Raw genomic sequence first — 15,058 nt, 5'->3', positions numbered from 1 at the left:
ACAGGTCTGCAAAATTAGATTGACCAGAACATACCATGTCTATTACTGTAAATTGATTTCAGTGAGTGGAAAATGTACATGAGACCGGACTGATCTAGTTGTCCCTTATTTTTTAGGATCCAGCAAGCCATTAATTTTAATCATCAGAATTTTTCACATTCAATCTTCTACAGCGTTACCCGTCAACACGTCAGCACTAAAATTGCACATACTGTATATGAGTGCGCAGGTCCACATCCTCATTCCTCCACCTGCATCGCGTGCAGCTCGTGGGGGTTTGTATAGATCTGTTACCTGCTGCACCGTCCTGTGAGTAAACGCTGCCTTGCTCGGGAGTCCTCCCTGGAGCCAGTTTGCACCCAGAAGACAAAGTGTGTTGTCACCCGAGTGCGCAGCGTTATTGGGTGTGAGCTGCACCACACTAGGTCTACTCTTGAGAAGTAGCACACCATTAGCAATATATTAACAACCCGACATTTTCTGTGCAGGTCACACATCACAGCAGCAAGTTGACCGGACGATAAAGACGTTTATACACATTTGTTCTTCAATCATCATCCATTAAAGTATCATTTCCTGTGGATGGCCTTATGTTCTTCTTATGTTCGACTTTTTTAATGTGTGTGTGTGTTTGTGTAGATTATTAGAGCAAGTGCCTGGTTCAGGGGAGGGTTCGGAGGAGCTGACCACCGGTGGCAGCCAGGAGAAGGATGAATTTGAGCAAATGTTTCCCAAGGTTAGTGTCAAACCCACAGGGGCAGTAATCCCACTTAACAAGGGCAGCGAGAGGCAAACACACCTGGAGCAGAGATCACCCAACTGCCTCCTCAAACCAACGCACAAAGCCACACTGATAGAATGCAGCAGTAAGATTTATTAACAATATATTCTCATTATCTTTCTGTCAAGCTCACTGTTCTGACAAGCAAACTGTTGAGGAATAGATAGACATTTTGAGAAATACGCTTATTTGCTTTCTTGCTGAGAGTTTGATGATTTTATCGCTTTCCCTATCATTGTTAATGATTGATAAAACATTGTGAGGTGAGGGTTGCATGAACCTTTTTTTTGAAAAGGGGCCTGACAGAAAACGTTTGCGAGCGACTGGCACAGGGACAGCTAGTCCAGCTCTGTCCAAAGGTAACACATGTTGTTTGTTTAATACATTCAAAAATCGCATTGTTATGGGGAGCCTGGTTGTGCAGCAGCCCCAGTGACAGCTAGGCTGTAAAGAAGGCAGAAAAAGAAAATGAAGAGTTGATAAACACATGGAGAGTATTTCAAATCTTAACTGTATATATCAGAAAAGGTGGCAGAGTGAGAATGTTGGAGTTGAGGCTACGCTCGGGTGCTGAGGTGAGCATATACTGACACGCATGCAGGACTCATTTTTCTCTCACCTCTGTGTCAAAATGGGCCTGAGCAAACAGAGGATGAGCCTCTGTGGAGGGCGGGCAGGGGAAGGCAAACAGTGGTCAGACGAGACTGGTCAAAGCCAACAGGCATGCAGGCACATTACTCACTGTAACTCTGCACTCATCTGCAATCCTCCGCTGCCGGAGAGGCCTGTCGTCCCCACTGACGTCCTGGGCTCTCAGTGTTTCGAGTGTTTGAGGCACCTACATTACAAATGTGTGGGAGCTGCGGTGAAGTCAGGAGACGACCACCACCACACACACAATACCAGGACAAAACCAGTGTTTGTGCATCTTTTAGCCCATTTACTACAAATTATGGTTGTGTATTGTGTATGTTTGTCACACTTTACCAAATGGTTTCCATCTACTTCAATAGCAAGAAGAGACTAACTTAGAGTTTGCCATAGGTATCAAATCACAATGAACATCATATATGCACCTGTTGGTACTTTGTTGTTGAATAGAAGTTTAGTTTTTCAAATCGATCTAATCACATAAACTGCATGATAGTGCAACAATGCTGCATTATGAGCACAATTAAAGCAGATGTTGACAGTAACATCATAACTTTGGTAGGTTTGTGTCTCATGAAGTTAATTTTCACACTCTGTTGGGTCAAATGGAAACTAATGGTGGCCTGATTTGTAGTAAATGGTTTAAAACATGCAAAATGTCTGTCATGGTCATTTAAGCTTTAAAAAGAAGCAAAGCAAAGTGAATACAGACCCTCTGAGGTTTATTCCAGTTGCACCTGCGTGAGGATCAGGGGAATGGCCTGGGGGATCTACAGTATATAGTACCATAGAGATCAATAACATTAACTCACAGAGCTGCAGTCCCGCATCAGGAAGTGGGCTAGTGTGACACTTAACACTGGGTGGGGTGTTGGTGGGGGAGAGAGAGGCGCCAAACGGGACACTAAGACTGTGGGAAATGACGCTGGCTGTGACACCTCTCGCTTTTACTTCATGGTTAGCTCAGCTCACATGCAGAGGGGGTGTCTCTTTTTAAATAACGGAATGATTAATGAACAAGGAAATGAAAGATTAATGTAATATGTGTCACCCACAGGTGAAAGCGCCCAAATTTGCAACCCTGCAGCCCAACTTTATGAGGAACTTCCAGAGCAAGATGTCTGATTTGGTGGGTCAGCCATTACTGTTACCTCTTGTCGTTACAGTGTGTGTTAGCCCAGCGTGGAACAACAGAGGGAAATGCTCATGTTTGCTGCTTTTTCCCCAAACCAGATTATCCCTGAGATTCCTGAGAAGAGCAGGAAAGCAGAGGTTTACTTGAGACGGCTGCGTCAAATGCATGATCTTTGTTTAGCCAACATGGTTTTCTCCCAAAGGTTAGTAGATCAGAAAACAAGCAGGAACATAAAGGCAATGAAGTTCAGACTCCATTGAGGAGACAGGAGATCAGAAGCGCACTGATGGAGTCTTTCAACTGCTCTTCAAACTGAGTGAGGTTTGTTTTTCTCTGCTTGCTGTGAACTCTGGTCCAGACTGCTGGACAGGGAGCGGGACTCACTGTGCTGGCAGGGGGAGCAAGGCGACCACGACTCGGTTAGTAACACAAACCAACCACAACACAACACTGCAGGGCTCTATGGAAGCTAACACGTAGCTGTCACACACTATCTGCGTTTAACATTTGTGTTTTTTCTTTGGAGGCCACCATGGCAACAGGTCGCAGCAAATTAAATAACCAGCATACAGTAGTTATTTGTGAGCGTGACACTGCTGCACAACATGTTTGGATGTAAATCATTATGAGCTTTTCAGAGATGTTTTCCATTCTTGCTCTTCCATAGCTGCTTCCAGTCATCGACTCCAAGCAAGTGAAAACGAGCCCAACCAAGCAGTTGCCTCTCAGCTCTCCGAAACAGCCAAGAAGGGCCCAGAATGGCCGACCGTCATGTCCCCAACAGCTTAGCAGAGCGGCCTCAGCCAGGTGAGAGAAAACATACTTGCCTGACGCGTCATCTTTTTTTCTTTTATTGTTTGTTGGAGACAGAGGACTGGTTGTCACTTGCCACTGTGCATGTGTGACTGTTTTCTTGGCAGCCACCAAGAGACTCTGGTTTGGGACACAGCAGCGTGCTGCCATACAACACCTGAACCCTTATCCATTGAGGACGTGTGTCAACAAAAGCATGTGGAGGTCAGATTGTTTCTTGGATTTCTTTCATTTTTGCAAAGATTGGAATCTTTTTTTAATGATTTTTTGTTTTGTCTTTAGGTAATTGACTGTGGTGTTAAGCTGTGGAGAAACTATACAGAAAACACAGATCACTGAAGATATCACCTCCATAACATTTCTTTATGAGGAATATGTGCAGTTGTTATTGTGTCAACTGTCTCTGTCTATATTACAACCAGGCGTCTTGTCCATGTCACACTGATTAACAATTGTTATATGTTTACTCTAATACTACGCATCATCATTGTATTATATTTTAGTAATTATTCAGTGTTTTTAATGTCAATTGTTTGTATGCTATAATAACAATAAACTGTGATTCTGTGATGAACTGTGAATTCATTCGTGATGATGAAGAAGAATTACAGCCAGCAGTTTGTTCTAGCTGTTAAAGTTTAATTATTGCATTTAAGTGTAATTTTCTGTTTGTTGTGATTAATTGATTAATTCATTATATTAGAAGAAGTTCTTCTTTCATCACCTAATTGGTGCGTTAACCCACCAGGTCTTAAACTTACTAAACTAACTTACCAAATTTGTCCCAGTTGAAAAGGTGTATCAACATTTAAAGCAATTTTAGCAAGTTTTTAATTCAAAAAAAATGGGTAATATTTCTAATGAAAACTTCAAGAAACAAGAGACAGATCTGCAGAAAAAGATGAGCTTCCTGGAGCAGAGGACCAACCACGGCCAGCCTGGTTTGGTTTCTGCAGGTGTGGCTTTGATCTAAGTGTCAGTATTTACAGGTTGATGCAATAAACTACGTTAAACTGCTTCATTCAAAACGCTGTCATCCTGTGGGCCTCAATGATATGGCCGCTCCCAGCCTATCGGTGACCAGCCCGCAAAGATCAAAGGGGGGATGAGCCAACCATCTCTGCTCCAAACACCCATCCCGAGATGGAGCTTCTCTTCATGTCTATATATTTGGGAGCTGTTCATGATGTCCTGAGACAACTGCTTGTCTTTGTGGAAACAGAAGAAGAGGAACCAGATTCGGGAGCAGATTTTTCCCCCCTAACAAGTCCTGTTGTTACAACTATTCAGCCCTGGAGGTGTTGGACAGGATGGCCGCAGGCGCCGGCGAGTATCCCGGGAAGGCCAGCCAGTACCGGGTGGACCACCTCCTCAGTGCGGTGGAGAGTGAGCTGCAGGCGGGCAGCGAGAAGGGCGACCCTACGGAGAAAGATCTCAAAGTGTCCCTGGATGAGAACGAGCTTTGGCAAAAATTCAAGGATCTTACAAATGAAATGATAGTTACAAAGAATGGCAGGTGAGTTGGAATGCGCATTAGATAGATAGATAGATAGATAGATAGATAGATAGATAGATAGATAGATAGATAGATAGATAGATAGATAGATAGATAGATAGATAGATAGATAGATAGATAGATAGATTACAGCAACTTCAAATATTAATACAGTTACTTTTTTTCATTCTTGTTATCAAGGCGCATGTTTCCGGTGCTGAAAGTTAACGTATCAGGATTGGACCCGAACGCCATGTATTCCTTTCTGCTGGACTTCGTATCTGCGGACAACCACAGGTGGAAATACGTGAACGGGGAGTGGGTCCCTGGAGGCAAACCTGAGCCTCAAACCCCCAGCTGCGTGTACATCCATCCGGACTCTCCAAACTTCGGGGCGCACTGGATGAAGGCTCCCGTCTCCTTTAGTAAAGTCAAACTCACCAATAAGCTCAACGGAGGAGGTCAGGTAAGCAGAAAATATTCGATGATGTTTTATCTTTGTTTTTTCTACATATAAACACAGTTCAGTCTCTTCAGTGCTCTTTTCTGAATTCCACGCTTTCATTTCAAAATGAAATACACGTGAATTATATGTCAGGTACATGAAATGACCATCTTGGCGTTGATGTGCTGTTTTTCAGATAATGTTAAATTCCTTACACAAGTACGAGCCACGCATCCATATAGTGCGGGTTGGAGGCCCGAGGAGGATGATCACCAGCCACTCTTTCCCAGAGACACAGTTCATTGCAGTAACAGCATACCAAAACGAAGAGGTTGGCAATTACATGCTTTTAAATTGGAAATCATCTAATAAACGTTTATGACTAAATATGACGTTACAATAATGTTTCTGGTATGTCTAAAATGTGTGCGTAATTTACGCACAGAATTTACGCACAGCGCTTACCGCTTAGTTTGTCTCTTATGATTTTTATTGGTGGCAAACTACAATCCTAATTGTTTTTTTGTTGCTTATGTTTGGATTTTAGATAACTGCTCTTAAAATAAAGTACAACCCCTTCGCCAAGGCCTTCCTAGATGCAAAGGAGAGGTAAGAATACACAGTGTTTTCACTTGAGTGTTTTATTGATGCTTGGAGGACATATGAAAGTTAAGTTTAACATTAAGTAAAATTTGTCTTCAATCCATATATTTTTTCAGAACTGATAGCAAAGACATAAGAGATGATGCCAGTGAAAACCAGCAGTCAAATTACTCTCAACGTAAGTATTACAATACTTCATTCATGTATTCGTCTGATTTCATGTCACATTTTGTAAGCTCATTTGGGTTCACCCTGTCCCCTCTCCTCTGTGGAGCCAGTAGGCGGTTGGTTTATTCCAGGCACAGGCTCTCTCTGCCCTCCCGCCAGTCCTCACAGTCAGTTTGGGAGTCCCCTCTCCCTTTCGCCATCCCACGGTTGTGAGCGCTACTCCACCCTGAGGAACCATCGCTCTGCCCCCTACACCAGTCCCTACGCCCAGCGAACCAACTCGCCCAGTGAGTGTCCTCCTCCTCCACCTTTTACCTTCATACATCCAGGAACGACACCACTTCCTCTCCGGCTATTAACAAGAAACTCAAACAAATGTTGCTGTGAGCTGAATGTTTTGCATTCCTCTGGCTTTTGTGTGAGTGGAGCCACAGAGCTGTAAATGTTTGGGCGTCAGACGAGGAATGTATGGGGGGAATATTCACACCTTTAACTGTCATACTGATATCAGAGGGATAGGAAGTCTTGAATCGTACAGAGAAAGTGACAGATTTAGTGACACATAATTCAATTTTTCACAAAAATATTTGAAACTTTGTACCTACTAAACCCCAGCGCCTCTGTTTGTGTCACAGTCAGTTACTCCGATAACTCGTCAGCCTGTCTGTCGATGCTCTCAAGCCACGATAACTGGTCCAGTATACAGATGCCAACACACTCCAGCATGATGCCCATGACCCACAATTCCACCTCTGGTACCAACTCAAGGTTTGTGTACTTCCTCTTTATTTTTTTCCTTTGCATCAACTCAGCAAACTAACAGCACAACCCACAAACAAAGAAGATGATCTAGACAGAAGAAATTAATAAATTAAAAAAAAAAAACTTGGAACATTTTCAATTTTGGGGGCTAAGTTCTTGCATAGCTTGTGTGAGCAGTGTCCATCTCCCCACGAGTATCTCTAGTTTAGACTTTTTTTGTTATAAATCAGGGTAGAACAAATGTAAAAAGTTACAGATAACAAGGTGTTAGGAGATTCAAGTATCACAGGTACAAGCTGTGATGAAACAGTAAGTTAAATATGAACTAAAAAGAGAACCAAACAGTAAATATGTTTAGAAAAGGAAAGAAAGACATAGAAACATATGAGCCAAAAGATCAAATAAAGCTTGGTTATTTCACTTTTCACACATATTTTTCACACATCACACACTCACATTTTCACTGCATTGTACTGTATGTAACATTGGCTCAGCAGTCTCTGTGTAATGCACTGTAACTTGTTAATGTATCTCAAACTCAACACCCTGAACGTGTGCAAGAGTAGCACCTCTAAAGCATCAGAAGTGATGAGAAAGATGTTTGTATCCGTGTCTCTGTACAGTCAGTACACCAGCCTGTGGTCTGTGAGTAACTCGCCACTGACTCCCGTGTCCCAGAACGGGGGGGCGAACAACGGCCTGAGCTCCCAGTACCTTCGAGGGTCCGGCAGCCACTACCCCAGCCTGTCTCACTCAGTCGCAGTGCCCTCTTCTGGCTCTCCCATGTACGACAGCGGCACGGCCACAGAGTTGCATGATGCAGCTCAGTATGACACCTCTCCACACGGGCGGCTACCTTCAGCCTGGACTCCTGTGACACCCCCGTCCCTCTGATGGAAGCGCCCCTGCAAGATTGTGGAGAGGCAGTCATGAAATGTTGTCCTGAGGATGTTTAATCTGTTGTGACTTAAAGGAAGAATCAACCCTAAATTCAATCTTCACAATCCAATCATTTTCCTCTTTACTTTCACTGCTAATAAGAACAAGAGAGACTTTGAGTTAACTAACCTTTTAAAAAATGTGCTTTGGTTTCAACAAATTCTTTAAAAATTCTCTATGCTTTAAGTAAAAAAAACAACAACATTTAAATTCTTATTGTTGGTTGATTTTTCCTTTAATTTCATCAAATGTTTTTATTCAGCAATGCAGGAAAAACATGTGTTTTAATGTTTGTAAACCAAAATCCTTTTTAACATGCTTATATTAAGCATAACTCCATGATATTCACAGCAGTAAGCCAAAAATGTACGGTTGAAAAATGTTAAATGATTTAAAACGTTGTTTATAGTGTAAATGAGAAAGTAATTGAGGTTTACCATGTAAATAGATAAATGAGGCTTTTTGTACAACATCATTTGTGATATTATATTCCAGATTATTTTAAACATGAAATGAAAAGGGGGATCTCATGCCAATACTCTGCTATGCAGATGATACATAACTCTATACCATTAAAAAAAAAACGTGACATCTCTCAAATTGCTGTTTTTGACTTTAAAACTTGAATATGCATTAGTTCCTGTTGCTCATTGCACAATTCACTGCTCTTTATGTTGTTGTTTAAGTTGCCAAGTTCATCCAGTTTGGCCATTGTGACCTTTTCATTTTCTATGCGATTGAACGTTCTGTGGTTCCACACATGATTTAATTCACTGATAAATGGGACACAACCAGATCTCTGGCCCATTAATTTCTTCTTTATATACAGTGTCTGACTATGGACTATCCTCCAGTGGGCATTTTTGTAATTATTATCGACACGAGTGGTTCACAAAGTCAGGTCCAGTGGAGGCCCCCGGCAACATAAGTGACAGTTTGATCTGAGCATTCATTGGTTCCTTGGGATATAAAACTGGGTCAGTGGTCTAATTACATCTCATTAGTGGTTCTTGATAAGATATCCATTGTTCCTACATAGATCTCTGAGTGTTAATTTCAAAGCACCTGTTTCATTGAATAATCAAACTACTTCCCCCAAAAAATATGAAATGCCCACTCTTAAAGATTCACTACAACTCATCCTAACATTCAAATTCCCATCTTCTTATGCTTGTATGTTGGTTTTGTCTCACTTTGTAAGGATCATTAAGTCAGGTGCTTGTCCCAAAATGACTCCTCTCTCCAGCAGCAGCTGAAAAGAACAACATAAATAGATCACACTTAGAAAATGCACTAAAGTGAACAGGATTTTCAAAAAAAAAACAAAAAACAGCACATTGTTCAGTGTTTTTGTCTTTCATTTCAACATAGGCTGCTAGTATTGCAGTGCATAGTGCATAGTGTTCAAATTATGTGACCTTCAAAATACACGTAACTCAGCTGATCCTCCTGCTCCCTTACTGAGAGAAGAATAGTAGAAAGGGAATACTTTGCACACATGGGTGAGAAATTACATTCGTGTCCATATGAAGATGGGGGAGGGCTGCTGGAACTGTATAGACTGTGTTTGGATGTCAGGGTGAGAAACCCCAGAGATCAACACTCAACTTTGGCCCTCGCGCCCTGTTTCCATTCACACCTCCCTGACATGAAAGCAGTTTTCTCCTAAAGGATGTTGGCGACTGAACTTATGTCAGATTCTGTTTACCCACCTGAGCTCTAAAGTTCTTTGTGTACTAAAATATCTTTTATCTGTTCTATCCCCCTTTCAGTTTGCACAGAGCTTTTAAGCACCATCCTGTCATAGAGCGAGCCCAGACATGCATTTTGTTAATTAGGGGAGAAAAATGTATTAAGTCTTGTTAGTACTGGCTTGACATGAAAATGACCTCAGACATACTACAGTGTGTTTTTCATGTTCGACTTACATTATTAAACGGAAACCTTTGACACATTTTCAAAGGTTTTCTATGTAAAATGTATTCACAACCATCTGTCTACGTCATTTATCAAAAACTAGTAACATAATCATTTCTGACCAACAACAAATTCCAATTCTACGGGGTAATAAGGACCTTTTCTTCATCCTGCTGTTGTATTTTGAAATGAGGGTGAATTTCACATCTGGGTCACCACATCTGCAATATCAAATGAGAAGCTTCTATAATTTTGGCCTCAGAAGTTATGCTAAGCTTGCTGTCACAGCAGGATCAGACCACTAGGAATTTCTTGCCCTAAGTTGAGTCTGCAGTTCCTGCCTCCTTCACTGCCTCCTTTACTACAGTTGATCCTAAACAAAACCATGGCCATAATGCAGTGGCGGCCTACAGGGTAGAGAGGTGAGCTTGTGACTGGGAGGTGACTGGGAGGTCATCAGTTCAATCCTGATCCTGGATCGGCAGGATAAGTATTTGTGGGAAAATCTTCTCCTAAAAAAACAATGCTTGCTGTTTCCACCACTGAGGTGCCCTCGAGCAAGGACCTTAACCCCAGCCACTCCATGGCACATCAGCAGACTGTGTCAGCTTCTGGGTGTGACTGTATGAATGTGATCGGCGTGTTTCTGAAAAAGAGAACGCCTCCTTTCAGTGAAAGCTTGTCTGAAAAAAAAAATTCAAAACTTAAACACTGATAAATTTTACACAAACATAATCATATATTTAACAGACTTAAACAGGGAATGTGCACAGTCTGCATCAACTATATTCATGCTATGAAATGCACAAAGTAGTTGTTTGTACATTATGGACACGTCCTGATTTTCTGTAATTTGCTGGGTTGTCTGTCATGCAGAAGATATTCATGTACCTCGTTATAGCGTTGCTGATGGCAGACCTTATATGGCCTCAAGTGACTCAGCAAAGTTCAGCCACTGATCTGCAGTTAGTGATGATTGAGCGACAGGCAAGTTGCTTACAGGTGATCCACATTGCGAGCAGCACACTATGAGGCAGCCTCCTTCTTCTTACCTCTTACCTTCAGCTGAGGTGAGCTGTAGGAAAGAAGTGTTAACCATACTGTATAAAAGACTGTATAAAATATGGACACGGTCTCTGTGACGTCACCCATATCACCCATAGGTTCCCGAAGATGGCCATCACCATCTTGGCAGTGCCTGACTCCTCCATCATCATCTAATCCAAATACAGGGGATGAGATGGAGTGTGGGTGGAGCTGAGGCTTTTAATATGGGAGTCTATGGGGATTGACTCATTTTTGGCACAAGCCTCAAGTGGCCGCGCAAGGAACTGCAGCTTTTGGCTTCATTTTCCACAGCAGGAAGTTGCTGCTCTGTATTAGCATAGCATCTTTAAAGCTAGTGTACGTATTTCATCAGACCTCCCTGATGTTTTGCTTCTAAACGTCAGAAAGGATGTGGATGAACTTTAGATGAAATTACTTGCATGTTAGTTTAAAGTCTTGCCCTTGAGCTCAGGAAAATGATCCAGACTCTGTTTTATGTCCCCTATCCGATTTTTGCCATATCTTGCAAGATTTCATTCAATTCCAAATGTGCAACAGGAAATTTTATTTTGAAATGTGTCTGTTTTTGCTCTTTTTCTGTTATCTTGGTTTGTATTTGCACTTGATTAAGCTGCCTGTACAGTAGGTGTTTTTTTACACAATTACTTGAAAAGGAAAGTCAATACACATTGTATGTGTAGGATATAATCTGAATATCAAGACACAGAGTGACACAGAGCGCAGAGCAGTTGAGCTGAGAAAGTGTACAGAGCGGCATTATGGCTGAAGTGACGTGAGGCTAGTCAGCAAGCACAAGAGCCCATTCAGCCCAGAGGATCAAGGTCAGTGTGTAAGGACATCATGACATCCTCCCACTTGTACAAGTAGCAACCACAGACTGACAGGAAGGAACAGACATCTAATCTGCTCAATCAAATACACAACGGACTGCCTCACTGATGTCTCACTATCAGCCCTGCAGTCTCCTGCTCTGTATATAGACAATAAATACATATCACTGTCAAATCAATCAGCAGACAAGGTGAATTATCTGTCTGGTGATAACACCAAAAAGGGGAGTACTTTCCTCAGCGCTTGTATTTGTGTAAATGAATGCAGGATATTCAGGGCCATTGCTGTCATAAACTGTTACAAATGTATTGTGTGTTCTTATTAGGAGGAATAATATTTAAAAGCAAGAAAAGATAATGGCACATCTATCAAAAAGAAAAAAATCTAAAAAGCCACGAAGGCAGGGTATTTCTCTAAGCCTAATAATCCCATTATGATCCCAATGAAAAAAAGCTCTCTGTCAGAGCAGGGAGCATTGACGCAAGCATGTCTTGACGTCAGTAGCTGCAGTGAATGAGGGATGGGGAGGGGGGGCGGAGGGGAGAGAGAGGGAGAGAGAGAGAGAGAGGCATGTTTGCCTTCAGAAAATACCACGAAATACCAGCGTCACTGGCTGGAATACAACTGTCGCGCTTTGCAAGAAACCCGCCGCGGATGTGCGCAGAGACGCACCAAAAAAAAGAAGAAAAAAAAAAGAAATCACCTTTTTAATTTCAAAGCTGGTTTCCCTGACATCCAAGTGACACATTTTGGAGAAACAGTATAGGTGGTGCGCTGGAAATCTAAACCAGATGCAGTAAATGGAATATGATCCCCTGACCCGAGAGTGTTCATAAATAAATCAGCATATGAGAGAATGAAGAGAGGAGGAGGGAGTGAAGGGGGGGCAGCGGGTTGGAGGGGGGTACTTTAGCTCAACTGGTGTCAGGCACCCATCTGTGACTCTCCTGAGGAAAAAATGTATGTGTGTGAAAGCAGAAGTCAGTGATAATCCGAGGAGGTTCCTGCAGCTTTATCTCACTGGATATCTCTGAAAACTCCCCAAGCATGCACACTCCTCCGCTGCTTTGCTGAGGGCTCCTTTTTTTCTTTTTCTCTGGCATTCAGAGCTGAGTCGACCGGAGGGGAAAACTACCATCAAGCAATTTGTAAAAGCCAGACCGGTGGCGTCATTGCCTCCTCTGTAGTACGCGCCACACCGCGACTCTCCTGCTGCATTTATCCACGGCTTATTCTCAAGTTGCTCTGTGGCTCCCGCGCACTGAAGTGAAAGCAAAGACTGGTCCTCACAACACAATGCGTGTTTGTTCGATTCCTGTCACTCTGGCACTTGGATTAGGAGGTTTTGCGCAAGAAGCGTCACAGACAAACAGAGTGTTTTCTACTCGTCGCTGGACTGATGGTGTAGTAAAAGAGAAGGTACTGTGCTGCGCACTCCCCCTACACTACTCCTGTAGTACAGTGTCTCCAGTTTTACGCCGGGGAGGAATCCTCTCCTCCTTCACAGATGTTGCCGGGGAGCATTTCCTACCAGCAACTTAATGCGCAGCTCACGTTGCCAGAAGGACGCATGCTTTTGTGCACTTTAACGGGCAGATCACGTCCAGATAAACTCCGTTTACATTGGCCTATACTCTTCAAGATACCCAAGAGTTCCCGTTGGGTCGGCTGTGCGTCATCCGCGCCTGATTAGACTTATAGTGTGACGTCGCCGGGCACCGTTCAAGTAAAACACCTCACACACGATTGAAAATATAAACTGACTTTTCAAAGAAACAGCCAGACGGACGGAAACCACTTTTGTCATTAAGACGTGGATCAACAAGTTGCCTCGAGTGCGTAATTTCCACCGGAGCGGGGTCCAAGCGTAATCCGCGACACACGTGATCGACAGACCACTCAGCTGCAAATATTTTTCATTTGTCAAGAGAAATAAGCCTCGAACCGTCTGTGGAGACACATCTAGACCGATTACGACAGGAATCGGGAGGAGACCGGCTCCATGCCTCGCTGCGTCTCCAGATGCTCTGCTGGCCACCACATGGTAACTTTGCGCACACAGCACGCTGGAAAGAGGACATACAGAGAAGGGATCTGAATGAATGGGACTGAGATTTATTCGCATTTCTCTTCTCGCCTCCCACAGACTGTTGTATGCGTTGTGTACCCTGCTGGTTGAAGGTGTCTCACGTTATCAGCAGATATCGATTCGGCGGTGGATACATCCATCACTCGAACAGGGAGCAGCAAATGTCGAAGAAACGAAAAAGTCCTGACGACCAGGACTTTGAGGAATCTCCGCCTGCAGGATGCAGCGACCAAGGTAGGAGTCACGGTCAGAAATGACAGTCTAAAAGTTGAGCTGTTGCCAGAGTGCAGAGGTGTGATACCCTCAGTGACTGTTTAATGGATTCCTTCATCTTCACATATTTCTACAGAGCGTTTCAAAGTAGGAACCACTGGTTTATGCAGAAGTCAGAGGCACCAGGGCCTGGTCATGCCCTCAGGATGCACATCCACTATAGCTGCTGCACTGACTCCATGAATCCATACAGTATTAAACCTGTGCAGTGACACGACCATGTTGCCATGCAATCACCTCTCCACTCAAATAAGTATTTTTATCCCTAGAAAACAATCTTGTGTGCAGCTGCGGATTACTTTCTATAATCTCTCATCAGTTCCCAGTGGAGTCACATTGTGTCACATCAGGTTTGGTTTCACAGCAGACTTTCATTTTCAGCTACAGAAGGAAGTCTAGGAAATGCAAACTGAGGCATCACAGAAGCCGATGGGTGAACTCATCGTGGTTTGTAGTCTGGCTGTTGTCACTCAGGTGAAGAAGGACCTGTTGATTCAGAAGCTGGATTATACACGTATAAAGTAAAATGGTGGTTCGTCTAGGTTACTGTTTCCAGTCCAGTTGGAAGATGGGTTTAATTTATTGATTTGCACAGTGTGAATTAAGAGGGGTCGTTTTGCATCTCTTTGTTTTCATTTTGAGTCTGGTTGCAGTTTTTTGCCCCTGATTGTCCCTGCGGTCGTTTTGTGTCTCTTTATAGTCATTTTGCACCTGATTGTAGTCATTTTGTGTCTCTTTGTGTTAATTTAGCATCACTTTATAGTCATTTTGTGTGTCTTTGTTGTTGTTTGACTGACTTTCCAACAAGAAATGTCAACAGTCACTTTATACAGAGGCTCTGGTCCATAGGCACCAGACCTGACCCCACTGGTCTGTAGAGTAATCCATCCATGATATTAATAAGCCAACTATCTATCATCATCTGGGTTCATGAGAGGAAGCATGTGCCACCCCTGGCCAGTGTTGGGGGTAATGCGTTGCAAAGTAATGCCTTAAAGTACCCAGATTACTTTTTTGTTGTAACAAGTAATGCAACATGTTCAGTTTGCAGTTCAAGTAATCGGTTATTTAGTTGCATTTTCAAATAA

General features: G+C 42.9%; 1 protein-coding gene across 1 annotated transcript; it reads left to right on the top strand.

The window, feature by feature from the left end:
- Window positions 1–4,690: 4,690 nt before the first annotated feature.
- tbxtb (T-box transcription factor Tb) lies at window positions 4,691–7,747 on the top strand. Its single transcript, XM_041947859.1, has 8 exons — window positions 4,691–4,896; window positions 5,077–5,341; window positions 5,517–5,651; window positions 5,868–5,929; window positions 6,040–6,101; window positions 6,202–6,378; window positions 6,727–6,859; window positions 7,477–7,747. The coding sequence occupies exons 1-8, from the start codon at window positions 4,691–4,693 to the stop codon at window positions 7,745–7,747; spliced, it is 1,311 nt and encodes a 436-aa protein (XP_041803793.1).
- Window positions 7,748–15,058: the final 7,311 nt, after the last annotated feature.

Source organism: Chelmon rostratus, chromosome 11 (assembly GCF_017976325.1).
Source record: "Chelmon rostratus isolate fCheRos1 chromosome 11, fCheRos1.pri, whole genome shotgun sequence".
Classification (NCBI taxonomy): domain Eukaryota; kingdom Metazoa; phylum Chordata; class Actinopteri; order Chaetodontiformes; family Chaetodontidae; genus Chelmon; species Chelmon rostratus.
Note: the sequence above shows the minus strand (reverse complement) of the source record. Positions and strands in the feature narration are given on the sequence as shown.

Excerpts from the sequence above, each read along its gene's own strand:
- tbxtb (XM_041947859.1), top strand. The coding sequence starts at position 4,691 with ATGGCCGCAGGCGCCGGCGAGTATCCCGGGAAGGCCAGCCAGTACCGG. Across the intron at positions 4,897-5,076 it reads ATAGTTACAAAGAATGGCAG|GCGCATGTTTCCGGTGCTGA; the intron begins GTGAGTTGGAAT and ends CTTGTTATCAAG. Across the intron at positions 6,379-6,726 it reads CCAGCGAACCAACTCGCCCA|TCAGTTACTCCGATAACTCG; the intron begins GTGAGTGTCCTC and ends TTTGTGTCACAG.